The 27,367-nt window shown below is 49.9% G+C and overlaps 2 protein-coding genes across 9 annotated transcripts; both read right to left on the minus strand.

Annotated features, from left to right (window-relative positions):
* Positions 1–2,101: 2,101 nt before the first annotated feature.
* On the minus strand, positions 2,102–21,299 carry ilf3b (interleukin enhancer binding factor 3b). 6 transcript variants are annotated; one of them, XM_062480460.1, is made up of 19 exons: positions 21,182–21,299; positions 17,766–17,850; positions 17,393–17,610; positions 17,091–17,271; positions 16,123–16,270; positions 14,197–14,288; positions 12,851–12,946; positions 12,411–12,522; positions 12,003–12,100; positions 11,743–11,854; positions 9,453–9,566; positions 8,748–8,953; positions 8,069–8,242; positions 7,848–7,982; positions 7,612–7,755; positions 5,391–5,511; positions 5,130–5,177; positions 2,874–3,272; positions 2,102–2,648 (listed from the first exon to the last, which is right to left on the minus strand). In XM_062480460.1, the coding sequence occupies exons 2-19, from the start codon at positions 17,766–17,768 to the stop codon at positions 2,515–2,517; spliced, it is 2,535 nt and encodes an 844-aa protein (XP_062336444.1). In that variant the 5' UTR covers positions 17,769–17,850; positions 21,182–21,299; the 3' UTR covers positions 2,102–2,514. The 6 variants fall into 6 exon arrangements, with proteins under 6 accessions (XP_062336444.1, XP_062336443.1, XP_062336445.1 ...); XM_062480459.1 differs by having other exon boundaries at positions 5,391–5,514; positions 21,182–21,298; XM_062480461.1 differs by lacking the exon at positions 5,130–5,177 and having other exon boundaries at positions 5,391–5,514; positions 21,182–21,298.
* Positions 21,300–22,393: 1,094 nt separating this feature from the next.
* On the minus strand, positions 22,394–27,110 carry LOC134036418 (prostaglandin E2 receptor EP1 subtype-like). 3 transcript variants are annotated; one of them, XM_062481382.1, is made up of 3 exons: positions 27,037–27,110; positions 24,916–25,745; positions 22,394–23,201 (listed from the first exon to the last, which is right to left on the minus strand). In XM_062481382.1, the coding sequence occupies exons 2-3, from the start codon at positions 25,708–25,710 to the stop codon at positions 22,941–22,943; spliced, it is 1,056 nt and encodes a 351-aa protein (XP_062337366.1). In that variant the 5' UTR covers positions 25,711–25,745; positions 27,037–27,110; the 3' UTR covers positions 22,394–22,940. The 3 variants fall into 3 exon arrangements, with proteins under 3 accessions (XP_062337366.1, XP_062337350.1, XP_062337358.1); XM_062481366.1 differs by lacking the exon at positions 27,037–27,110 and adding an exon at positions 26,857–27,030; XM_062481374.1 differs by lacking the exon at positions 27,037–27,110 and adding an exon at positions 26,049–26,384.
* Positions 27,111–27,367: the final 257 nt, after the last annotated feature.

Below are 27,367 nucleotides of genomic sequence, written 5' to 3' on the forward strand. Positions count from 1 at the left end.
ATTATTACATTTACATTTAGTCATTTAGCAGATGCTCTTATCCAGAGCGACTTACAGTAAGTACAGGGACATTCCCCCGAGGCAAGTAGGGTGAAGTGCCTTGCCCAAGGACACAACGTAATTTTTCATGGCCGACTCCCTATTATTAGAAAGCTTTATTATGGAAGCAAACCAGTGACAATGTCTTAAAATTTTAAAGGCTTGAATACTTAATATAGAAATGTAAACACCACCGAATTTGTTGTTTTTGAATTCACCTATGAATTTTAAAGTGAAAAAAAAAATCTGATCCAAAAATTCTGGTTTGGACATTGTGGTTCCAAAATTCTGGCTGCTCAAATTTGAAGGGTGAAATTCAGATCCAAAAGTAACTGAACTCCCTCCAAACATGCAGGTCAGTGTAGCTGAACTCCCTCTGCAGCCACACCATCCTGAGCCTTGGAGGAAATCATTCCCTCTTCTCGAGTGGAAAACAGGACGGCCGAGGGGTCAGTCACCTACAGACCAGCCCAGGAGAGCTGCCATGCAGCTGGACACAGGAGCCTGTGTGTGTGTGTGTTTTGCAAGGTAGAACTTCCTGTGACCTGTCTGCCAGTTCAGAACCTAGAGAGCCATTTCCTCCATGGCTGATAAAACAACCAGAATTACGAAGATTTCAACCTCACCGTGTCTCCCTCTCTGCCTCTCACCGTGTCTCACACTCTGCCTCTCACCGTGTCTCCCACTCTGCCTCTCACCGTGTCTCACACTCTGCCTCTCACCGTCTCTCCCACTCTGCCTCTCACCGTGTCTCACACTCTGCCTCTCAACCGTGTCTCCCACTCTGCCTCTCACCGTGTCTCACACTCTGCCTCTCACCGTGTCTCCCACTCTGCCTCTCACCGTGTCTCCCACTCTGCCTCTCACCGTGTCTCCCACTCTGCTTCTCACCGTGTCTCCCACTCTGTCTCTCACCGTGTCTCCCACTCTGCCTCTCACCGTCTCTCCCACTCTGCCTCTCACCGTGTCTCACACTCTGCCTCTCACCGTGTCTCCCACTCTGCCTCTCACCGTGTCTCCCACTCTGCCTCTCACCGTGTCTCACACTCTGCCTCTCACCGTGTCTCACACTCTGCCTCTCAACCGTGTCTCCCACTCTGCCTCTCACCGTGTCTCCCACTCTGCCTCTCACCGTCTCTCCCACTCTGCCTCTCACCGTGTCTCCCACTCTGCCTCTCACCGTGTCTCCCACTCTGCCTCTCACCGTGTCTCCCACTCTGCCTCTCACCGTGTCTCACACTCTGTCTCTCACCGTGTCTCCCACTCTGCCTCTCACCGTGTCTCCCACTCTGCCTCTCACCGTGTCTCCCACTCTGCCTCTCACCGTGTCTCCCACTCTGCCTCTCACCGTGTCTCCCACTCTGCCTCTCACCGTGTCTCCCACTCTGCCTCTCACCGTGTCTCCCACTCTGTCTCTCACCGTGTCTCACACTCTGCCTCTCACCGTGTCTCACACTCTGCCTCTCACCGTGTCTCACACTCTGCCTCTCACCGTGTCTCCCACTCTGCCTCTCACCGTGTCTCCCACTCTGCCTCTCACCGTGTCTCCCACTCTGCCTCTCAACCGTGTCTCCCACTCTGCCTCTCACCGTGTCTCACACTCTGCCTCTCACCGTGTCTCACACTCTGCCTCTCACCGTGTCTCCCACTCTGCCTCTCACCGTGTCTCCCACTCTGCCTCTCACCGTGTCTCACACTCTGCCTCTCACCGTGTCTCCCACTCTGCCTCTCACCGTGTCTCCCACTCTGCCTCTCACCGTGTCTCCCACTCTGTCTCTCACCGTGTCTCCCACTCTGTCTCTCACCGTGTCTCACACTCTGCCTCTCACCGTGTCTCACACTCTGCCTCTCACCGTGTCTCCCACGCTGCCTCTCACCGTGTCTCCCACTCTGCCTCTCACCGTGTCTCCCACTCTGCCTCTCACCGTGTCTCATACTCTGCCTCTCACCGTGTCTCCCACTCTGCCTCTCACCGTGTCTCATACTCTGCCTCTCACCGTGTCTCACACACTGCCTCTCACCGTGTCTCACACGGACACAAAATGAGTCAACAACAAAAGCATTTGAATGTGAAAGAGAACTTTAAGAACTTTAATCTACTTTGTCCAGCTGAATAGACCGATCATAAAAATTAAAATAAAATCAAAAAACAAGCAAGTACTTCTCTGAGCCTATTGTACTGTTAAAGGACAACAAAAAAAACGACTTTACCAAAACAACGCTCTGTGAAAAGCTACAAGTGGTCACAACAGTTCTGGCAGCTTGTTGAGGGACCAGGTGCCCAGAGGGGGCCGATGAAACAGCATCCAAAACAACACCAACATAAAACGCACGACTCCAGTGACCAGATCATGAGTGGTCAGGGCGGAGCTTCGTCCAGTCTACAGGTCACAGAGCCGGCAGGATGCAGGAGGACGAGGGGGGGGCGCGCACGGTCTGCTTCTTTGGAGCGGCCTGGTAGGGACTGTGCGGAGTCTATCTGTACTGGTAGTTCATGGAAGGGTCGCCCCCCCGGCCGTAGCCTGCAGGGCTGTGGTAGGGCGCTGAGGGGGCCGTGTAGCCCTGGCTTCCACCAGCAGGGGAGCTGTAGTTGGGCTGGCTGCCGTAACCTGCACACACAGAGGGTCAGACAACAACGGAGCATCAGGAAGCATCAGTCCTGGCTCACTGTACCACCACCATTACAGCAGGAACTAGAGCTGAGGCATCACTCCCACTAGGGTAGAAGAGAAGCACACCTGAGATGGGGGAGTTATTAGTCTATGGAGGGGGGCAAGTCCAGAGACAGATGGAGTGTGTAAAGAGGGCGAGTGTCTATAGAGAGCGGGCCTCACCTTCGTAACTGTAGTCCTGCCCACCTCCGGCCCCGCCCGTCACCTGGCTGGGATAGGCGGTGGAGTAGGGGTACCCCCCCGCGCCGGCCTGGCTCTGGGTGAAACTCTTCTTCCCTGGCCCATAGCCGTACGGGTTGTAGGGGCTCTGGCCGGGGGCAGGGGCAGCCTGGTAGCCCCCGGCCGGCCCAGGGCTCACCCCGGGGACGCTGGCGAAGGGCGCTTTGGCTCCCTGGTGCATGGGGGGCTTCTTGGCGGGGGGTTTGGGGGCGGAGGGGGGCGTGGCGTAGCCCCCGTCGTTCTGGTAGTATGAGCCGTAGGAGGCGGGAGAAGGACCGGCAGGGCTGGTGGAGGCTCCTCCCCCTGGGCCCGAGGCCCCTCCCCCTCCGTTGTTGTAGTAGTCTAGGAGAGAGCAGCAGGAGTCAGCTACAAGGCATCTACAGCCGGACAACATCCACAGCCGGACGTCATCTACAGCCGGATAACATTTACAGTCGGACGTCATCTACAGCCGGACGACATCCACAGCCGGACGTCATCCACAGCCGGACGCCATCCACAGCCGGACGCCATCCACAGCCGGACGTCATCCACAGCCGGAAGACATCCACAGCCGGAAGACATCCACAGCCGGACGTCATCCACAGCCGGACGTCATCCACAGCCGGACGTCATCCACAGCCGGACGTCATCCACAGCCGGACGTCATCCACAGCCGGACGTCATCCACAGACGGACGTCATCCACAGACGGACTCCTCGGTTGATAACCAGCTCATGATGCAGAAATTTCCACTTAAATTACATTTAGTGTTTTCGGAGGATAACCTTTATTTCTTTTGTGTAAAAAAATTATGAAAATGTTTCCTTCACAATCATACTCATGATATCATCATAGAGGCAACATATCTGACTGCTATCTAACTAGCTACCATAGAAACAGGATCCAGCGTCATATCATGTTGTGCCCATTATACAAACGTAATAAGAATTTCATGGCAAATATTTCAGTCAACAAAAAAGATTCAGTCAAGCTAAACAAGTTCAGCAAGAACCAGGAGCAGAACAGTTGTTGAAACACTGATTGGAAGTGGTTTGATTTAAAACACGTCATCACAGCCTTACAAGAAAATCAGAGTCAGAGAGCAGCTTGCAGATGAGTTGGGGGAGGAGAGAGGGGCAGGGGTGTGTCACCCCAGCAAGCAGCTTTACACCTGTCCATCCACAACAGACAACTTCTCCATTCAGGTGCCACAAGGCGGCATTGTAACAGGAAGTGGGTGGGCGGGGCATAGGCAGATCAAGGTGTCCGTGTGTTCCTGGTAGGCAGGTAGGAGGAGGCCCAAGGGGCAGGTGTCTCTGGGGGGCTACAGGTGAGGGGGCGGCAGGAAGGAAAGGGGGGTAGGGGGGCTCCAGGGGGGCGCAGCAGGACAGCAGTTTGTGTTGCAGGAAGGAACACTACTGCACTGTGTCCTCTTTCTCTAGTGTTTTTAAGCTTGGGGGGGGGGGGGGGGCGATCGGGACGATCTATGTCGCAAATTCGTGGTAGCAGTCTGAGACAAAGTCACCTACAGAGTGAAACAGAGCAGAGAAGGAAAATATACAATTAGATTTCTCTCCTTTTTTTGGTATAGCCTTTTGTGTTGGCACTTTTCATAGATTCCATTTGTCAAATTGTGTTGTTTAAAAACGGCATTCTTTCTGCAGATTGGACTTTTAGATTTCTCTGCTCCTGTCCACTCTGGGTGTGTCTGTCCTCAGGGAAGGTGTGGAGACGGGGGGGGGGGGTTGGACGAGGTCAAAGGTTAAAAGGTCACAGATCAAGCCCTGTGGCTTAAAGCAGAGAAATGTAAAATCATCAAAAACCTGAAGTATCAAGAGCCCTCAGCGGGTTGCCAAGGTAACCTAGGTCGTCCAGACTGGATCAGTATATTCACACAGACGTAAACGCCTGTGCAGGATAAATATGTCTTCTCTTGTTATACCATCACAGCGTGATCTGAGGAGCTACCCAGAGTTTTACAGGGTACACACTGTAAAGTTCTGAGCAGGTTTAGAAGTTTACACTGTAAAGTTTTGACCAGTTTGACAGAGATCACACTGTAAAGTTCTGACCAGGTTAACAGAGATCACACTGTAAAGTTCTGACCAGGTTTAGAAGTTTACACTGTAAGGTTCTGACAAGGTTTACAAGTTTACACTGTAAAGTTCTGTGAGAATGCTGCACCCTGGAAACACATAGCTAGAAAGGAGCACTCACTGTATCCAGAGCTGCCGTTGTTCCCAAAACCAAAAGTACCAAAGCCACCTGTGGGTTGAGAGCGAGCGATCAGGACCCACACCCGTGTACATCACGCTTTCAACAAGCGCTGATATTAGTGACATGGTTCTGCTGAAAACTCAGGTGGCAGTTGTTTTTACTGGTTGTAATGTGGATGTATGTAGTCAATAAATACACCTACTAAAATACAAATTAAATTAATATTTAGTAATCAAATAAAGATCAAAGCTGGCCTCTTACCTTGACCGTAGCCTCCACCATTGTTGAAGCCCCTGCCCCGGCCCCGCCCCCGGCCCCGCCCCCGGCCTCGAGGGCTGGTTGCAGGCTCTCCCGGAGGAGCCCCAACTGGGCTGAAGCCGGGCTGCTGGGACACGTGAATACACACACACGTGAATACACACACACGTGAATACACACACACGTGAATACACACACACGTGAATACACACACACGTGAATACACACAAAGACAACAGGAAAACTAACTAGAGAAGACAGGAAGACGAACTAGAGAAAAAGACAATTAGACTAACTAGAGAGGAAGACAGGAGGCTGGAGGACTAACTACAGAAGAAGACAGGAGGCTGGAGGACTAACTAGAGAGGAAGACAGGAGGCCTAACTAGAGAAGAAGAAAGGAGGCCTAACTAGAGAGGAAGACAGGAGGCTGGAGGACTAACTACAGAAAAAGACAGGAGGCTGGAGGACTAACTAGAGAGGACGACAGGAGGACTAAATAGAGAAGAAGACAGGAGGCTGAAAGACTAACTACAGAGGAAGACAGGAGGCTGGAGGACTAACTAGAGAGGAAGACAGGAGGCCTAACTACAGAAAAAGACAGGAGGCTGGAGGACTAACTAGAGAGGAAGACAGCAGGCCTAACTAGAGAGGAAGACAGGAGGCTGGAGGACTAACTAGAGAAGAAGACAGGAGGCCTAACTAGAGAAGAAGACAGGAGGCCTAACTAGAGAGGAAGACAGGAGGCTGGAGGCCTAACTAGAGAAGAAGACAGGAGGCTGGAGGCCTAACTAGAGAAGAAGACAGGAGGCTGGAGGCCTAACTAGAAAAGACAGGAGGCCTAACTAGAGAGGAAGACAGGAGGCTGGAGGACTAACTAGAGAAGAAGACAGCAGGCCTAACTAGAGAGGAAGACAGGAGGCTAGAGGCCTAACTAGAGAAGAAGACAGGAGGCTGGAGGCCTAACTAGAGAGGAAGACAGGAGGCCTAACTAGAGAAGAAGACAGGAGGCTGGAGGCCTAACTAGAGAAGAAGACAGGAGGCTGGAGGACTAACTAGAGAAGAAGACAGGAGGCTGGAGGCCTAACTAGAGAGAAAGACAGGAGGCCTAACTAGAGAAGAAGACAGGAGGCCTAACTAGAGAAGAAGACAGGAGGCCTAACTAGAGAAGAAGACAGGAGGCCTAACTAGAGAAGACAGGAGGCCTAACTAGAGTGGAAGACAGGAGGCCTAACTAGAGAGGAAGACAGGAGGCCTAACTAGAGAAGAAGACAGGAGGCCTAACTAGAGAAGAAGACAGGAGGCCTAACTAGAGAAGAAGACCGGAGGCTGGAGGCCTAACTAGAGAAGAAGACAGGAGGCCTAACTAGAGAGGAAGACAGGAGGCTGGAGGACTAACTAGAGAAGAAGACCGGAGGCTGGAGGCCTAACTAGAGAAGAAGACAGGAGGCCTAACTAGAGAGGAAGACAGGAGGCTGGAGGACTAACTAGAGAAGACAGGAGGCTGGAGGCCTAACTAGAGAGGAAGACAGGAGGCCTAACTAGAGAAGAAGACAGGAGGCCTAACTAGAGAAGAAGACAGGAGGACTAACTAGAGAAGAAGACAGGAGGCCTAACTAGAGAAGACAGGAGGCCTAACTAGAGAAGACAGGAGGCCTAACTAGAGTGGAAGACAGGAGGCCTAACTAGAGAGGAAGACAGGAGGCCTAACTAGAGAAGAAGACAGGAGGCCTAACTAGAGAAGAAGACAGGAGGCCTAACTAGAGAAGAAGACCGGAGGCTGGAGGCCTAACTAGAGAAGAAGACAGGAGGCCTAACTAGAGAGGAAGACAGGAGGCTGGAGGCCTAACTAGAGAAGAAGACAGCAGGCCTAACTAGAGAGGAAGACAGGAGGCTGGAGGCCTAACTAGAGAAGACAGGAGGCTGGAGGCCTAACTAGAGAGGAAGACAGGAGGCCTAACTAGAGAAGAAGACAGGAGGCCTAACTAGAGAAGAAGACAGGAGGCTGGAGGACTAACTAGAGAAGAAGACAGGAGGCCTAACTAGAGAAGAAGACAGGAGGACTAACTAGAGAAGAAGACAGGAGGCCTAACTAGAGAGGAAGACAGGAGGCCTAACTAGAGAGGAAGACAGGAGGCCTAACTAGAGAAGAAGACAGGAGGACTAACTAGAGAAGAAGACAGGAGGCCTAACTAGAGTGGAAGACAGGAGGCTGGAGGACTAACCATGGGAGGTCCCTTCTTCTTCTTGGCTGCCTCGACCACGGCGCCCTCTGGGAAGAGGCTCTCCAGTGCAGCCAGGGCAGCGTATGCCTTGGCCACCTTCTTATTGGACCCTGTACCTTGGAACTTCTGCTCATCCACCTCCACCTGGATCACAGACATACACACACACTTAGAAAATCACACCCACACCTCCACCTGATCACAACCACACAGGCTCAGACACACCACACACACACCTCCATGACGAAGCGTTTGTCGTGGCTGCCTCCCGTCTCTGAGATGAGCTCGTACTTCAGGCCACGCCTCTTCTCGTTCAGCTCCATCACCGGGTTCTTCCCATGCTTGGTCAGGATGGGGCCCTGGCGCGCGCTCTGCAGGGTCATACACAGGGGTGGGGTTAGACAGGGGCAGGGTGAGACAGAGGCAGGATCTGAGCTGTGTGTGTGTGTGTGTTTACCTCAGCGGTGTCGGTAGGTTCTGTTTTGGCGGGTGCTGTGGCAGGGGGGACCTCTGTCTCCGGGGTGGGCGGGGCACAAGGCTTCATTTCCTCCACTGCCGGCTCCACTTCCTCCTTCACCGGCTCTGACGTCTTTAACTCCACCCCTGTGGGCAGACCCATGTCCTGCAGCACCTGGGATTGGACCACACCGACAATTGGCAGGTTAGATACACTAGTAAGCCAATTGGAAATCACACCCACAATGCAAAATCAATAACTTTATGGATGGTGGGAGCAGTCTCCAGAATATTGTGGAATTTATAGTTGTGATCGTTTAAGGTCCGTTTTAACAATTGATGACTGCTGATTGATGACCATAATGTACATATTTCTAGTGATGCACTTATGTTTCGCCCTGTAATTACAATGTGCACTACATTACTTTGGATGTAAACACTTCTTAATAAATACAAATGGACCATTGATAATGTTCTGTGTTTAGTTGCTGCTACTAATAATAATAAGTGTATATAATACATAAACATGTTTTAAGGTTACTATGGTTTTACGGTGCAGTCCCAAAGTGACATTGCTTGTAAAAAGGGCTCAACAAATAAATTAGACTTCATCATATGACTACTGGTAGTTCCACTCCGTAACCAGGAACCCTGTGAGCTGTGTTGGGGTTGAAGGTCACCTTGACGGCTACGTGCAGCTTGGCGGTGCGCTTGGAGGGCCCAGAGGCCTCGAAGGGCTTGCCGTCCACCTCCACCGCCATGGTGAACACCGGCACATGGACCGGCCCTGTCTGGGAGACCAGCCGGTACTGCAGGCCCGGCTTCAACTGGTTCAGACGCATCAGAGCGTTCATGGTCTGGGGGGGGTCGGCCTTCTCATCTGGGGCTGGAGGGGGGGGGGGGGGGGGAGAGGTGAGGGGGGGAGAGGTGAGAGGGGAGGAGAGGTGAGAGGGGAGGAGAGGTGAGGGAGAGGTGAGAGGGGGAGAGGTGAGAGGGGAGGAGAGGTGAGGGAGAGGTGAGAGGGGAGGAGGGGGAGGTGAGAGGGGAGGGAGGTGACAGGGGAGGGGGGGGAGAGGTGAGAGGGGGGAGGTGACAGGGGAGGGGGGGGGGGGAGGTGACAGGGGAGGGGGGGAGGGGAGAGGGGGGAGAGGTGAGATGGCAGGGGGGGGAGAGGTGAGAGGGGCGGGGGGGAGGAGGACAGAGGTGAGGGAGGCAGAAGGAGACGAGACAGGTGGGAAGAGGAGAGAGGGTGAGAGTACGAAGAGGAGGAGAGAAGAAGAGAGAGCGTTTTAACCTCCTGGTCTTTTCTGTCCCCTGAGTGGGTCTCTGATGAAGAAACACCTACATTTACCACTTAAATAAAATGTATTATAATGTATTATTACATTTCTTCTGCAGCTTCTTCTTCTTCTTATTTGGACTCTTGTCGTCGCCTCCTTCCTCCTCCTCTATGGGCCTCTTCATGGGAGGGGCGTACGTGGTGCTGGGAGGGATTTGGACTGAAACACACAACCCCAACATGAGCGCTTCCACGCCTGCTTCAGCTTGACGTTTATTAGGCATCAGGGCTGGGACCAGGGCTGGGACCAGGGCTGGGACCAGGGCTGGGACCAGGGCTGGGACCAGGGCTGGGACCAGGGCTGGGACCAGGGCTGGGACCAGGGCTGGGACCAGGGCTGGGACCAGGGCTGGGACCAGGGCTCGCAACTAACTTGTTCCCTCACTGTCCCAGTACCGTCCCGAAGTGCCAAATTAACCCTCCCTAACTGAACTTGACCTGTACCAAAATGTAAATTCTTGTGTTTTTGCATTTGACATTCTGACATGGGTCTAGGTTATTTGCATCACTATTTAAGTAATCCATACAGCTCAAATCAATGTCTGAATTTCTATGTGACTACATAGACAATAGAATACACAAATGTATTGCTTGTTTCATGGTGGAGATAACCATGGAGGTGGCTTCACCGGCTACGCATATTTGCGACGTTACGCTGTGAGACCTGCATTTGAACAATCACATATGTGCGACGCTACTCCTTAACGGGTTAAATAGCATTCGCAAAAAAAGTGTTTCTACTGCTGTTTTGTTATAAAAACGATCTATAAGCAGCTTCAAAATATAAACCGCACCACCACAAAATTTAAAAATCGGGTAATAAACCGCGGTTTTATTTCCGAAAAATACGGTAGTCTGTGTTGAACTGTCCCAGACATCTAGTCTGTGCTGAACTGTCCCAGACATCTAGTCTGTGCTGAACTGTCCCAGACATCTAGTCTGTGTTGAACTGTCCCAGACATCTAGTCTGTGTTGAACTGTCCCAGACATCTAGTCTGTGTTGAACTGTCCCAAACATCTAGTCTGTGTTGAACTGTCCCATACATCTAGTCTGTGCTGAACTGTCCCAGACATCTAGTCTGTGTTGAACTGTCCCAGACATCTAGTCTGTGTTGAACTGTCCCAGACATCTAGTCTGTGTTGAACTGTACCAGACATCTAGTCTGTGCTGAACTGTCCCAGACATCTAGTCTGTGTTGAACTGTACCAGACATCTAGTCTGTGCTGAACTGTCCCAAACATCTAGTCTGTGTTGAACTGTCCCAGACATCTAGTCTGTGTTGAACTGTCCCAAACATCTAGTCTGTGTTGAACTGTCCCATACATCTAGTCTGTGCTGAACTGTCCCAGACATCTAGTCTGTGCTGAACTGTCCCAGACATCTAGTCTGTGCTGAACTGTCCCAGACATGTAGTCTGTGTTGAACTGTCCCAGACATCTAGTCTGTGCTGAACTGTCCCAAACATCTAGTCTGTGTTGAACTGTCCCATACATCTAGTCTGTGCTGAACTGTCCCAGACATCTAGTCTGTGCTGAACTGTCCCAGACATCTAGTCTGTGTTGAACTGTCCCAAACATCTAGTCTGTGTTGAACTGTCCCATACATCTAGTCTGTGCTGAACTGTCCCAGACATCTAGTCTGTGTTGAACTGTCCCAGACATCTAGTCTGTGTTGAACTGTCCCAGACATCTAGTCTGTGTTGAACTGTCCCAGACATCTAGTCTGTGTTGAACTGTACCATACATCTAGTCTGTGCTGAACTGTCCCAAACATCTAGTCTGTGCTGAACTGTCCCAGACATCTAGTCTATGTTGAACTGTCCCAAACATCTAGTCTGTGTTGAACTGTCCCAGACATCTAGTCTGTGTTGAACTGTCCCAGACATCTAGTCTGTGTTGAACTGTCCCAGACATCTAGTCTGTGTTGAACTGTCCCAAACATCTAGTCTGTGTTGAACTGTCCCAGACATCTAGTCTGTGTTGAACTGTCCCATACATCTAGTCTGTGCTGAACTGTCCCAGACATCTAGTCTGTGTTGAACTGTCCCAGACATCTAGTCTGTGCTGAACTGTCCCAGACATCTAGTCTGTGCTGAACTGTCCCAGACATCTAGTCTGTGTTGAACTGTCCCAGACATCTAGTCTGTGCTGAACTGTCCCAGACATCTAGTCTGTGTTGAACTGTCCCAGACATCTAGTCTGTGTTGAACTGTCCCAGACATCTAGTCTGTGCTGAACTGTCCCAGACATCTTTTTCATCGTCCCCGGGACAACGGGACAACGTTAATTTCGAGCCCTGGCTGGGACTAGGGCCCAGATATCAGGGCTGGGCCTACCTGTGTAATCGATGGGAGCTTCTCCGCGAGGCTTGCGGGGCATCTTGGAGGGAAGGGGGTCCATGCCCAGCACCTTGTGCAACTGTCCGAATGCAGACAGCCTCAAGGCATGCTGGGAAACGGAAGACAGACAGTTTAGGTTTGACACAAACACACGTACAACAGGGGGGTGTTCTGGGTAGTTATGTGTAAGACAGGATTCATTACAGCTCTGTTTGGAAATACCAGTCCATCCTCCACTCTCTCTCACACACACACACCTGTGCGCTCTGTGTGATGTCCTCTCTGTGTTGGGTGTCCAGGTGTGCGATGGCATCAGTCAGCTCCTTCTCACAGGGGTCGCAGATTCCAGAACCGTCTGGCAAAGGACACCACAGAAGAGAAATGAAAGAACCGCCACAGGCTACAGGAACACGCAGACAGAAACACTTCATATGGTCTAGATGGAAACCAGGTGGAAATCCAAACTACAACTAGTCCAGATTAGATCCAGTCCATATTAGAAGAAAGAACCCATCTAGAATGAGACCAGTTCTGAGCAGGACATGATTAATAATATTGATGATAATAACATTGATTTTAGCAGACTTATTTCAAAGCAACATGTAGTAGTTGTAGAGGGGGGGGTTTAAACCTGCGACCTCACCAAGCTGTAGCCAGCGACTCACCTGCCATGAGGATCCCAGAAGCAAGACATTCTAGAACTCTCCTCAGAGCTTCTCCTGCTCCCATTGGTCGATTCCCTGTTCCAATGGCCTTCTCACACAGCAGCTCCAACGGCTGATAGGACAGAAAGTGATGATGTCATAAGAGGACATTGCCCTGCCTAGTAAGACTATCATTATGTAACCGAGGCAGAGAGGAAAAGGGAAATAGGCAGCAGGAGAAGGGGAGAGAGGTGAGAGGGGGTGAGGTAGAGGCTGAAGGAGAAGAGGTGAGAGGGGGTGAGGTAGAGGCTGAAGGAGAAGAGAGCAGGGGGAGAGAGGTGAGAGGGGGTGAGGTAGAGGCTGAAGGAGAAGAGAGTAGGGGGAGAGAGGTGAGAGGGGGTGAGGTAGAGGCTGAAGGAGAAGAGAGAGGTGAGATAGAGGCTGAAGGGGGAGAGCCTCACCCAGCCTCTGAGCGGGGCCCAGGTGGGGACACGGGAGCAAAGATCTCTGAGGATGCGGATGACGATGACGCAGGAACGCAGCCCATTGGCCCTCGCCTGCAGACACACGCAGAGGGGGCGTGGTCAGGGAGAACACACACACACTCTCTCTCTCCCTCCCTCTCTCTCACACACACACACAGACACTACTATACACCAAAAAGCCACACAGACTCACTACTGGCTTGACTGTCATTAAGTTGACTTGGGCAGCAGAACTGGGCATGAGAGAATATTGGATGTCTGATAGTGCTGGACAATGGTTCTGGTGGAGGACGGTAATGATTACACTGGAGACGTCATCTATAGAAGCTGAGCAGGATATGATGGGTGTACTTCCTAGTGGTGGAGATCACCATTTTCAAATTCTAGGTTGCGGAATCTCCCATTCCAGATTCCAGAATCTCCTTTTAAAGAATCAGATATGTCCACAAGAGTACATTTTCTTATTTTGGCAATGAATTAGGCCATTATTATTAATATACCAAATTCATTATGTAAATTTTGGGAACTTTTTGATAAAGATCTAGCATCCACCTAGCTAGCTTTAAAGTTGAACTAAACTCCAAATCCTCTTTTCAAACCCCTGTGGTGAACTCTCACTGGCTTAATTCATCCATCCTGGTCCTGATTCCAACTAACCTTAGCAAGTGTGTTATTTGAATTTATTTGGTGGTAAATCCCATCTCTTTTTGCTCCTAGAGGTCAAAAACGTAAAGTCCGTTTTTGAGGTTATCACAGGAGGGGTCATGTGTGATACTGACATATTGCAGGTTGTGTAGGATAACTGGCTGTGTATCATGTATCACTGATACTATCACACTGAGTTATTTATATATTGTTGGTAGGTAGACCTGTGAACGCACTGTATATAGAGTTAGTCACACGTCACTGCTTCCAGTGACCAATCAGAGAGCAGCAGCGTCTGGAGGGTGTTGGGGCGGGGTTAGAAGCAGATATAATGACACTGCAACGACACCCGTTAGTGTCATGACACTGCAGTGTGATCATGACACTGCAGCGCTGCAGTGTGATCATGACAAAGGTTTCCTGTGAAACACTTTCTCTGTTTTAAACACTAAAGAACATCAAACAGAATGGACTAGGTGAGACTTCTAGACAGCCGAGAGAAAAAACAAAACATGTAGAATCAGTTTTTTTTATCACAGAAACTGGGCCAAAGAAAAACAATAAATGTGAAATATATATATATATATTAAACAACAATAACGAAAGTAGCAGCATTAACAAAATAAACAAACATAAAAACTACGGTTTCTGAAGACAAATAAATACAAGATGCAAACCTGGAACCACTTAGCGTGGCGGAGAGACCCCAGTGCAGTCAGGCATTTCTGCCTGTCCAGAACATCCGGCGGGTCGCTGCCTGAGAGCGTTTCTATTGGACGAGGTGGGATAGGAAGACAAGGTACGGTTTGACCAAGGGGGGTTCTGTCTCAGGGCCAGGGGAACCTGGCCAGGGGAACAGCCTTCCCCTACCACAGGCTAGGGGGAGGGGGCCCTCCTCAGGAGATACCCTGCTACCTTCTGGTTATACATCTCCTTTATAACTTGTCTTCTGGTTATACACCTTCTCCTTTATAACCTGTCTTCCCCTTTATAATAACCTGCTGCCTTATGTTCAGACTCAATACCTTAACCCCTGTCCATCTCTCTCCTGCTCTCTCTCTCCCTGCCTACTGCTCTCTCCTGCTCTCTCTCTCCCTGCCTCCTGCTCTCTCTCTCCCTGCCTCCTGCTCTCTCCTGCTCTCTCTCTCCCTGCCTCCTGCTCTCTCCCTGCCTCCTGCTCTCTCCTGCTCTCTCCTGCTCTCTCTCTCTCTCTCTCTCTCTGCCTACTGCTCTCTCCTGGTCTCCATCTCTCTCCCTGCCTACTGCTCTCTCCTGGTCTCCCTCTCTCTCCCTGCCTACTGCTCTCTCCTGGTCTCCATCTCTCTCCCTGCCTACTGCTCTCTCCTGGTCTCCCTCTCTCTCCCTGCCTACTGCTCTCTCCTGGTCTCCCTCTCTCTCCCTGCCTACTGCTCTCTCCTGGTCTCCATCTCTCTCCCTGCCTACTGCTCTCTCCTGGTCTCCGTAGCAGGCAGCCTAGAGCTGCCTTAGGGAGGAGACGCCCCTCCCCCGCCTGCTCTCTGGGTGCCGTGACCCCTCCGTGACCCCTTCAGAGACAGACAGCAGCCAGTTGGTCAAAGGTCCAGCATCCCTAAAATTGACAAACTAGAAGGCTTGACAGAGAGAATAAGAATTGGAACCACAGGGAGCAGGAATCATATGCACAGAAATAAGAAACTGGTCCACACTGCAGCAAAACTGATGGCCTGCAACACAACCCCCCAAGTGGGGCTCTCGATAGGGTCGGGGGGGGCAGACAAGGCTGGGGGTCCGGGGGCCTGAATCTGCCTATCCTGCAGGGTATGGTGTCGACTCTACCTAACTTTCTCTCCGTCTCTCCCTCTCTCCCTCTCCCTCTCTCTCTCTCTCCACCTCTCTCTCTCTCTCCCTCTCCCCCTCTCTCTCTCTCTCCCTTGTAGAGGCCTCTTCCTGTCAACTCATCCAGCGCCGCCCCCCACGCCTCCTCCTGATGACATTGCCAGCCTCTGTGGCAAGCGCGGTAACCGTAGCGACAGTGGTCAGCGTGGCCCCCTTGGTTTTGACTGTGTCTGGGTGAACGTGACATTCAGCCATGCAGAGTCAAACTACCCCAGCGTTGTCTGTAGCCCCACGCCTCCACGCTCAGGAACTGCATGGCTGGGGGCCCCTAGGCGGAGCCCGCACACCAATCAAATGCACCTCACACCTCGCTACTCATTTTTGCTGCAATGCGAACCGTTCATCAGAGGTATATCAACACATGCAAACAAAGTGGTCTTTGTTTTGTTTATTTTTTTGTTTTTTTAAATTCTCAGTAAGCCTTCGTGTAGTTGTTGTCTTGACTCCGTAGGGGAAGAGCAAGCCTGGTCACGCTAACTAGCTTTCCTATACTGTATATTGGGCCATCAAAAATGCACTTCACATTACATGGAACTATGAGAGTCTAGGAAGCTATAAACATAGCATCTTTCAGTTACATGACAGCTCCTTCATGGTTATGTCCCCTAGCTCCATTGAAGGCCCAATAAACAATATCTGTCTAGCCTGGCCCCGTCTGCCTGCCTGTCATGTGGCCTGCCTGCCTGTGGGGGGCGCTAGCGAGCCCTCGCCCCCGTGCGGACCCCTACCTCCGGCGGCAGCCTTCTCGGCGTCCTCGCGGACCAGGGGAGAGGTCATGTGGATGGTCAGGCTCAGAGGAGGCTCCTTGCTACTCTTGATTATGATGGTGGCATCTCGCACCGACTGGGTCACCACGTACTTGTCCTCGGTGATGGCCTATCAGGAGAGAGATGAGGTCAGTGCCAGCATATCAGGAGAGAGACAGGGTCAGTCTATCAGGAGAGACAGGGTCAGCCTATCAGGAGAGACAGGGTCAGCCTATCAGGAGAGACAGGGTCAGTGCCAGCCTATCAGGAGAGAGACAGGGTCAGTGCCAGCCTATCAGGAGAGAGACGGGGTCAGTGCCAGCCTATCAGGAGAGAGACAGGGTCAGTGGCAGCCTATCAGGAGAGAGATGAGGTCAGTGGCAGCCTATCAGGAGAGAGATGAGGTCAGTGCCAGCATATCAGGAGAGAGACAGGGTCAGTGCCAGCCTATCAGGAGAGACAGGGTCAGCCTATCAGGAGAGACAGGGTCAGTGCCAGACTATCAGGAGAGAGACAGGGTCAGTGCCAGCCCATCAGGAGAGAGACAGGGTCAGTGGCAGCCTATCAGGAGAGAGATGAGGTCAGTGGCAGCCTATCAGGAGAGAGATGAGGTCAGTGGCAGCCTATCAGGAGAGAGACTGGGTCAGTGCCAGCCTATCAGGAGAGACAGGGTCAGTGCCATCCTATCAGGAGAGAGACAGGGTCAGTGCCAGCCTATCAGGAGAGAGACGGGGTCAGTGCCAGCCTATCAGGAGAGACAGGGTCAGTGCCAGCCTATCAGGAGAGAGACGGGGTCAGTGCCAGCCTATCAGGAGAGACAGGGTCAGTGCCAGCCTACCAGGAGAGAGACGGGGTCAGTGCCAGCCTATCAGGAGAGACAGGGTCAGTGCCAGCCTACCAGGAGAGAGACGGGGTCAGTGCCAGCCTATCAGGAGAGAGGGTGAAGGTACCTTGAGCTGCACGGCCAGGTTGAGGGCCACCTTGTTGAGCAGGCCGGCGGTGGGCTTGTCCTTACACAGTAGCACCAGCTCCAGGTCCAGGTCTCCCTTCAGGAGCAGGCCCTTGGCCACCAGTCCCACCCTCATCACCCCCCGCAGGGAGCGGGTCACGTGCTCCTGGGCCCTGTGCTCGCTGGACACACACACACACACACACAGGTTGGTAGTTATAATCACTACATTTCACATCTGGTTAGTCATTAAAACGTCCTCCTGTCCCTTCCCTCTCCCCCATCCTGACTCCCCCTCCTCACCTTTCCCCCTCCGTTCCATCAGGATCTGGCTTCACCGCCACCTTCTCTTGCTCATCCAGCCAATCAGAGACGGCCTTGAGGGCACGCTCAGTGTGGGACACCATGTTCTGCACAGCCTCCAGCTCCTGCTGTGTGGGGTAGACGGCCGAGTGTTTGGCCATCACGTGCCGGTCGTCATTCATGAAGATCCGCACAGCGCGGTGACGGAGGGGAGGCGGCTGGGGACACGACACACCCGTTACCATCACAACCGTTACCATCAACCTTCACACAACCTTCAATTACACGTTTTAGTGGAGACAGACAATCATGTCTTCCATATTCCCAGTTTAGAACACTACAAGGCCTCAGGTTTACTAAGATGTTGCGTTACCATGGTGAGGTGGTGCAGCCGGGCAGATGCTGTCAGGCCAGGTGTTCTGTGTAGGAGCAGACAGTTGGGTTACTCCTTCCTGTTCCTGAAGAGGGAGACAACAGCAGGATCCAGGGTTACCACCTGCCTTTAGTATATCTCAGAGGTAGAGCATGGGGATGGGTATATCTCAGTGGTAGAACATGGGGATGGGTATATCTCAGTGGTAGAACATGGGGATGGGTATATCTCAGTGGTAGAACATGGGGATGGGTATAGCTCAGTGGTAGAGCATGGGGATGGGTATAGCTCAGTGGTAGAACATGGGGATGGGTATAGCTCAGTGGTAGAGCATGGGGATGGGTATAGCTCAGTGGTAGAACATGGGGATGGGTATATCTCAGTGGTAGAACATGGGGATGGGTATATCTCAGTGGTAGAACATGGGGATGGGTATAGCTCAGTGGTAGAACATGGGGATGGGTATATCTCAGTGGTAGAACATGGGGATGGGTATAGCTCAGTGGTAGAACATGGGGATGGGTATAGCTCAGTGGTAGAACATGGGGATGGGTATATCTCAGTGGTAGAACATGGGGATGGGTATAGCTCAGTGGTAGAGCATGGGGATGGGTATAGCTCAGTGGTAGAACATGGGGATGGGTATAGCTCAGTGGTAGAGCATGGGGATGGGTATATCTCAGTGGTAGAACATGGGGATGGGTATAGCTCAGTGGTAGAACATGGGGATGGGTATAGCTCAGTGGTAGAACATGGGGATGGGTATAGCTCAGTGGTAGAGCATGGGGATGGGTATAGCTCAGTGGTAGAGCATGGGGATGGGTATAGCTCAGTGGTAGAACATGGGGATGGGTATAGCTCAGTGGTAGAGCATGGGGATGGGTATAGCTCAGTGGTAGAGCATGGGGATGGGTATATCTCAGTGGTAGAGCATGGGGATGGGTATAGCTCAGTGGTAGAGCATGGGGATGGGTATAGCTCAGTGGTAGAGCATGGGCATGGGTATAGCTCAGTGGTAGAGCATGGGGATGGGTATACAGTAATCCCTCGTTTATCGCGGGGGTTACGTTCCGAAAATGACCCGCGATAAGTGAAATCCGCGAAATAGAAAACTTTTTTTTTTACAATTAGCAACTATTACATGTATACAAATACAGTGACTCACGTGTAGGCCGTTTCGTCGACATTATGGGTTTAGGAGATGTTCGAAATTACAAGATAATTTGGCCAACTTAATGTAAATTTGCCAAGCTGTTTTATGTACGTACACATAACTGCACGAGACGATGATATGATATGATACGATGATAGCACAATTCGTAGCATGTTTTGATACAAGAAGCGGGAGTGAGTTTTTAGCGAATCAGAATGCAGAGCACAATGCACCAAAAAAAAAAAAAATGCATTATGAAAATCCGCGAAATAGCGAATCCGCGATAAGTGAACCGCGAAGTGGCGAGGGATCACTGTAGCTCAGTGGTAGAGCATGGGGATGGGTATAGCTCAGTGGTAGAACATGGGGATGGGTATAGCTCAGTGGTAGAGCATGGGGATGGGTATAGCTCAGTGGTAGAGCATTGGGGATGGGTATAGCTCAGTGGTAGAGCATGGGGATGGGTATAGCTCAGTGGTAGAGCATGGGGATGGGTATAGCTCAGTGGTAGAGCATGGGGATGGGTATAGCTCAGTGGTAGAGCATGGGGATGGGTATAGCTCAGTGGTAGAGCATGGGGATGGGTATAGCTCAGTGGTAGAGCATGGGGATGGGTATAGCTCAGTGGTAGAGCATGGGGATGGGTATAGCTCAGTGGTAGAGCATGGGGATGGGTATAGCTCAGTGGTAGAACATGGGGCTGGGTATAGCTCAGTGGTAGAGCATGGGGGTGGGTATAGCTCAGTGGTAGAACATGGGGCTGGGTATAGCTCAGTGGTAGAGCATGGGGGTGGGTATAGCTCAGTGGTAGAACATGGGGATGGGTATAGCTCAGTGGTAGAACATGGGGCTGGGTATAGCTCAGTGGTAGAACATGGGGATGGGTATAGCTCAGTGGTAGAGCATGGGGATGGGTATAGCTCAGTGGTAGAGCATTGGGGATGGGTATAGCTCAAGGAAAAAATAAAAAACAATCCTGGTGACCTGGTGTGAGATGGGGGGGGTCAGTCTTTACAAAGCTGGTTAGAGGTAAGCGGGGAGGAGTGCTAAAAACAGGGGTGCTTAGAAAGTAGGAATAAAGTAGGTTAGTACTTAGTATGGGAGCAACCGTTATGGTGGACGACGCAGAAACCACAAATAGAAAACGTTTTGGTTTGTTTTTGATTATAAAGCAGGGTACCTCTGGCCCAGAGCACCACAAAACACATCGATATTTACCAACAGCCACATAAACCCAGCTCGGAAAAAATAAACCCCGTCTGGAGAGAACTCTGGATACACGTTTTTCTCAATGCAAAATCTGGTCCAAAGGCCAAATTGATCAGGTCAACTGATCGTGTGAGTGTACGCTAGGGTATATTCAACCAAAGAACGAGAATTCAAAAAACAGCACATCACATCCGCTACAGCGTTATTTAACAACGTAGTTGGTTGTTAACCTCATACCTGACAACAATAGTACTCAATTTATCCACAGGTTGTTCGCCCGCTGACTAACTACTGGCTGTTTATTCGCCATCTAGTTAGCGGTACCCCCGTTAGCCTATACATGGTAAAAGTTAGGTATCGTTAGCAGGCACGCCATTTTCCGAAGCCATTTCAACTGGACCAAGGTTACAATCTCGACACAGGGATGCTGGCCACATCAATCCTTCTCACCGCCATTTTACTGCCTGAATTCAGACGCGCCAGGCAGTGACACATTCTGGAAAACGCTCCCATTTGAGAAAAACCACAATACGTTTTTTTCTGTTATAGAATTTGCTAGTTAACTAAACTGTTGGTAATGCTCTGGTTGAAATACCCAGAGCATTAAGACCGATCCTCCCCATTTCTGCATGTTCACGTTCCACTGCAATTGTATTACATAGTAGCGTGAATTAGCTAATTATTATTACTACTACAATTAATATTCAACTCAATAAAAACTCAATAATAGGACACAAAGCCTACCGATAATACGTATTTTAACAGACAAACGTTACGCCGTTAGCAACTTAGTTATTGATAGGTGGTGGTAGCTAGCAGTGGCAGCCAGCTCGGTGTGGTTGCTAGCTAGAGCTAATTGGATGTTGGCTAAACAAAGGCCGGGAAATGTTGGATTGTCGGAACATATTTCTACTCAATATATCATAACTGGTATCGCCGATGTCTGGTAGCTAAATCTTGCATAAATGTTTCATATCATTTTCTCGAAAATACACACACAACATTCGTTAAATGAAGCCAGAAAACATACAATGTTAGAATTCTACCTCCTTACCTGAAGCGACGTGTTTGCCGCTAGCTGTGCTAGGGTAGCTAGGTTGCTACGCCTTGGACTGGGCGCATGAAGCCGCACGCCCCCTGCAAAACAGCGAAGCTAATTGGCTGATGCAGGCATGTGGTAACAAAGCTGCCACCAATCTTGTGAATACTAGCCTCAACTACAGTTCTCAACGCCAGATGTCACTGTAGCTTTACAAAACTAGACCTGGTCAGCGGGCGAGCTTGTAGAGCAAGCTAGTCACCTCTTTTAAGTGTTGTAAGTGAAGTATGAGGATAACGGAACGGCACCGCACATTTGGAGTTACCAGATGTCACTGTGTAGCTTTATAGCTTGTAATTTAACAGGAAATACATTGTAGACACATCACCTTGGTAAGGTCACTTGCCTTGTTGTCACCAGATATCATACCTGACCAGGGGTGTAGGTGTGCATCCTCTAATATAGAATTACCTGATTTTATGCCGTTTTTACGTGGTGGTTAAGACGTGGAAGGCAACTCTATTGCAACTCTATCTCCTGTCTGGCCCCCCAATGGTGGAATCAACTCCCCACCTCCATCAGAGACACTGACTGTCTCCCCACCTTCAAGAAAAGGCTCAAGACGCACTTGTTCCAGGAGTACAACGGTACTTAGGAATGTTTGGCTTGACCTGATGTTAGTTTCCTCCAGGATCACAATGACTCTTATTGAGAGACTTGTTGCTCTTGTTGGTTAGCTGTAACTGACTTAAAATGATTGTTCTCGCTGTGTAATATATTATTGTTGCTGGCTTTTTCCACAGGTACACTCTTACACTTTTGAGGTTCATGCTGTTTAATTGTAACTTGTCTAACTACATGCTCTTATGGTTCTTCCCTTTGGGAATTATTTGGTTTTCACAATGTATGCGTCATGTTTGGTTACCCACAATGTTTGGGGCTATCTCGTTGTTATGTTCAGTGAGCTATGCACTTTTGTAAAGCTCTCTCTTGGAATTCGCTTTGGATAAAAGCGTCTGCTAAATGCATAAATGTAATTGTAAATATTGTATATCCGTGAGAGAAAATGTGTGTGTAGACCTACTGTCCTGACACAGGTGTACCTGACATGGTCTGAAACAGCCCTTCTGAGAAGGTTCGATCAGTGGTGGCTGTCGAGAGGGGTGGAGCTACAAGCTGTCCACTTCAAACAGGCCTAGTTGTCTTCAAATTACAGCCCAGAATAAGAAAAGTTAACCAAGCAACTCAACCTTTATTGGAATATTCCTATAGGATCAAATGTTATTTACATTTAGATTTACATTTAAATGTATTTCTGCTCATCTAACACCATGTTATTAACACTTCATAACACGATATGTTAGTAAAACAGTTTAGTTCCATAGCTTAGGCAACACAACACAAATTGCTTCATGTCCCCAGACAATTGGGGAAAATAGAGACATTATATATACACAGACACATTCTTCCTTCAAGTCTTTTACATCTTAAATCTTCTATTGGAGCACAGCCTGTTCCCTTTGGCTAGGCAGCACATAGCATCTTAACTGTGACTTCATGTTGGAGGTGTGTCTGATCGAATACAGTTCTGCATTTTCACTTCACATGCATATCATCATTTCCAAAACACTGAAAGTAACACATCTATGAAATTAGATGTTTGTCATAGGCATAAACAGTTTATATCACATATTTGGGTTTCCAGATTTCTGGCATACTGACAGCATTTAGTCTGATGGCCTGTTGATGGTCCTCCCGGTGGGCACTCCCTCCCTCACTTCTTCTCTGAGTTGTGGAAGGAGCTGATGTCCCAGCGTTGCAGGGTGCTCCTCCTGAGGGCGTTGCCGTGGCGGCCGGTGATGCAGTAGATCTTCCGGAGGACGGCTCGGCGCAGCAGGATGTAGACCCAGGGGTCGAGGATCTGGTTCCAGGTCGCCAGCCGCACCCCCGTCAACAGAAGCCCGTGGTAGTAGCCCTTCTGCTCGTCGTCATGAACACGGCCGTAGGAGCTTGTCACAGACATCAGTCCAAAGATCTGAGGAGGAGAGGATGAGGAGAGTAGGAGGAGAGGAGGAGAGGTGGAGGAGGAAGAGATGAGGAGGAGAGGATGAGGAGAGGAGGAGGAGAGGAGGAGGAGAGGTGGAGGAGGAAGAGATGAGGAGGAGAGGTGAAGGAGGAGGAGAGGGGGAGGAGGAGGAGGGAGAGGAGGAGGCCCACGAGTCAAGAGACGTTGGGTGAAAACAGTTCTAAAACAAAGATTCACTCAAATCAATTTTGGAAATCACAAACAGTCACTCATACAGCAATAGCTAGAGGATGATTGTGATCTGTCAGAGAGGCTATATTGTATGTCATATTGATAGTTTATACAACTTGTTCAAATTGTTGAGGTCCTCTTTCTTGGTATAACTTTTTTCATTCATCTTGTGTTGCTTTTGGTCAACTTGAGAGTCTTTTACAACTTATGTTTGTATTACATAGTTTATTCTTACTTATTAATTATTAAAGTCATGCAGTCGATACAAATCTGGTTTTATGTCTGAAAGTCCACCTTCCTCAGAGCTCCACAGAATTATAATTTATTACTAATTTAATACTATTTATTATACTAAACAAAGTGATGATGTGTCTGAGAATGTGGGATATTTCCACTCCGCTCCATGTAGGGCTTACATGAATCAGGCCGACCTTAGATTACGTTACTTTCCCTGCCTGATTAGAACTGGATTAGGAAACAACACGGGAGGAACTGTACGCTACTCAAATGCTCTTAGCACAGGTCGCAGGTCCATCGCGGATACATTATTATCATGACATGATACATTCTCATAGCTGTAACTTCATGTCTGACTGAGACACATCGACCTAATACCCACAAGTCGTATTTAACTTGAAATTTTGTAACTCCTGTGTGTACTAGGAAACTTAGTCTGGTTACTCATATTAGTCCCCTCAGTGTACAGTAAGAATCATTTGATGCTTGGATATACAAAACAGACAATAGAGGGGGGTGCATTTCATGGCAGGGTCGTATTCCTTCTTGCTATGAAATTGACCCCACTCTACTTTCTGTTCTGTATATTCGCATATTTGGTCTGTTTTTAGGAGCAAGGGTTAGCTTTGCGCCAACCTAAGATTCTGTTGCTGTAACTGACAAGTTACTACGGGTCCCAAGAAATTCGAACCTAACTGTGATGTATTCAACCTAGATACAACTTTGTTGATAACAATAGTAGCTCATATAAATTAGGACTTATTTATAGGTTTTGATCATTTGTTATAGGTTTAGATACCTTATCATAGGTTTAGCTTATCTATTATAGGTTTAGAAAGTACAGTTTCCTGCAAGGAATCTGTAAGGAGGAGCAAGAACAACTAATTCCAAAATGTCCCTGTACCTGTGCTTGTTACAATGTCCCTGTACCTGTGCTTGTTACAATGTCCCTGTACCTGTGCTTGTTACAATGTCCCTGTACCTGTGCTTGTTACAATGTCCCTGTACCTGTGCTTGTTACAATGTCCCTGTACCTGTGCTTGTTAAAATGTCCCTGTACCTGTGCTTGTTACAATGTCCCTGTACCTGTGCTTGTTACAATGTCCCTGTACCTGTGCTTGTTACAATGTCCCTGTACCTGTGCTTGTTACAATGTCCCTGTACCTGTGCTTGTTACAATGTCCCTGTACCTGTGCTTGTTACAAAAGGCAAACAACAAACTTGAATCTCTGACCCCGGGTCACCCAGCCCTCACCAGCAGGGGGCTCCAACAGATGCAGGAAGCCACCATGATGCCCACCAGCTGCACCACCATCTCTATGTCATGTGACTTGGCGGCGCTGCGAGGGCAGGCCTTCCTCCGCAGGCGGGCCCGCAGCAGCACCACCCCGCTGACCGTGTTGCAGGCCAGCGCCATCGCCAGGGAGCCCAGCGCCAGCCCGGAGAACAGCAGCACGAAGCCCAGGTCGGAGGCGTCTTCTGGGTCCAGCACCCTGATGAAGCACCAAGTCCCGGGGTGCTGGGTGGCGTACGCCCCCAGGCCCAGCGAGGGCAGCAGAGCCACGCCCAGCGCCAGCAGCCACACCAGACCCAGCGCCAGCCTGGCGCGCGGCGTGGTGACGAGGGCGGCGTGGAGCAGGGGCCGGGCCACGCCCAGGCAGCGCTCCGCAGCCATCACGCAGCCCAGCAGCAGCGGGCACAGGCCGAAGAACACAAGGCTGCCCCCCAGGAACTGGCAGAAGGCGGGGTGGGACGGCAAGACTGGGGCGGAGTGCAGGATGAGGACCAGGGCCCCTGGGAGGGCGTGGCCGAGGAAGTCCGTGGTCACCAGGAAGCTGGCAAACAGCAGGAAGACGGCCTTGGAGCGCCGGCGTAGCCGGGCGTACGCCTTGGCCAGAATCGCCAAGGCGACGATGTTGGAGGCCATGCCCAGGGTCATGCTGAGCACGACCATCCAGGACCCTTCGGGGCTGGGCGTGGGCGTGGAGGCGTTGATGCGTTGCGCCGAGACTGAGGAGGTGGAAGAGTTCTGGTCCTGCATGGCCAGCATCGATGAAGTCAGGTGGCTGTGTTAGGGGGCAAGTACTGAGGAGGGGAGGGGAGGGGAGAAGTAGAGATAAAGAGGGAGAGATGAAGAGGAGAAGATGTCTGGTTAAGGCTTCCGCACAAATGTAGGCGGTCCAGCACCAGTGATGGGGGTTAACAGTATACTGGGAAAGTCCCACCCACTTTAAATCTCCATCTCCTTTTAACTTGATCCACCACCCTGATGACTGAGAACACTGCAGTGCACATTCCAGCATATTCCTTAGAAGGTGTATCAATTAAAGACATCATCAAGCCTAAAGTTGTAGGCTCTGGACAAAAGCCACACCTGCACACACTGACCTGTCTTCTACATGCTGCCTGCAGCTGTCATGCAGAACCACAGAAGAACCCTGTTCTGGATATAACACTTGTTAAATCCTTAAAGATTATGAGTGGAACCTATTAAAACACCTTACAGATTTGAACTTAAACCCCCTTAATGGTTCCATTCAGCCCCTCTGAGCAGAGAGTTCGAGAACGCCTTGCGAGCCCAACCTCGAGCACAGAGACACCTTTTGTTATTCCCGCCACTCCCGCAGCGACACAAGTCACTGCAAGGTGCGGCTGTAGGCTGCATGTTGCTGTAAACACAATTTACCTCGTCGGTGTGTTTACTTTTATATTATTTATTTACAACTCACCTCCCTCACCTCTCCACACACACACACATCTCTTATCAAACATGCTCACTGAAAGTAGTTAGCTTTCTATTGTTTTGCCAAAGATTTATAGTTTACGTTCGATTCGCTTTTTCAAAATTTGAAAATAAAAGGGTGTTTCAGCAAACAGCCTTCTGAGTTTTAGAATCGAGAACACAGACTAGCTTAAATTGATTTGATTTGACACATTCACTTTACATATCAGAACCTAAATCAACGAGAATGTAATGATTAGAAATACTTAGAATATTTTAAAGTAGTTAAAGAACGAGTAGGCTAGGCTATGATATCAGACATTAGCCAACTCAAAGTGTTGTATACAATTCCAATTAGAGAATGGATTATTTATCATATTTACATAGTCAAATAACTCACATTCATTCGTAATTAATTTCTCACTTCCCGATTAACATGACATATAGGCCTATCACAATAATCCAGAAAATTACCTTTTGAGTCACAGAGTCCATTGAGACAAATATCTTTAAATCCTACTGGCCAGTGTCATGGCTTAGTCAAGTATTCCCTAAAAACAGGCTTATCCCTTAATGGAAGTAACTTGACAGGTGAAAGTGTCGCGGTTTCTGCATGTCGGAGTAGAAACAAACAAACACCTCAAGGACACTTACTTCAACTGTTCCGAGGTCTGAAACGTATAACGTGGACACGCGCCGAGGTCTCTGGGGGTTGACGCTCTGGTGGTTCATTCGCGCGCATGGCGACATGAGTGAGAACTGTACATCCGTTTACCACAGAACAAATTCCCGTAGCATATGCTTTAACAGAATGACAGACACGACGCCGACAGATTCTGCATTATTATCATGATGCAGTTGAGTGCTAAAGTTCCACTGGTCACGTCAGTGCCGGCAACTGGGTGAGGATGTGTGAGATCAGTTGAACGGGTGAATTAAACCCGTTAAAAGTCGTCAATAGAAACGTTATGGCCCGTGGCCCACA

The sequence above is a fragment of the Osmerus eperlanus genome, chromosome 2 (assembly GCF_963692335.1).
Source record: "Osmerus eperlanus chromosome 2, fOsmEpe2.1, whole genome shotgun sequence".
Classification (NCBI taxonomy): Eukaryota; Metazoa; Chordata; class Actinopteri; order Osmeriformes; family Osmeridae; genus Osmerus; species Osmerus eperlanus.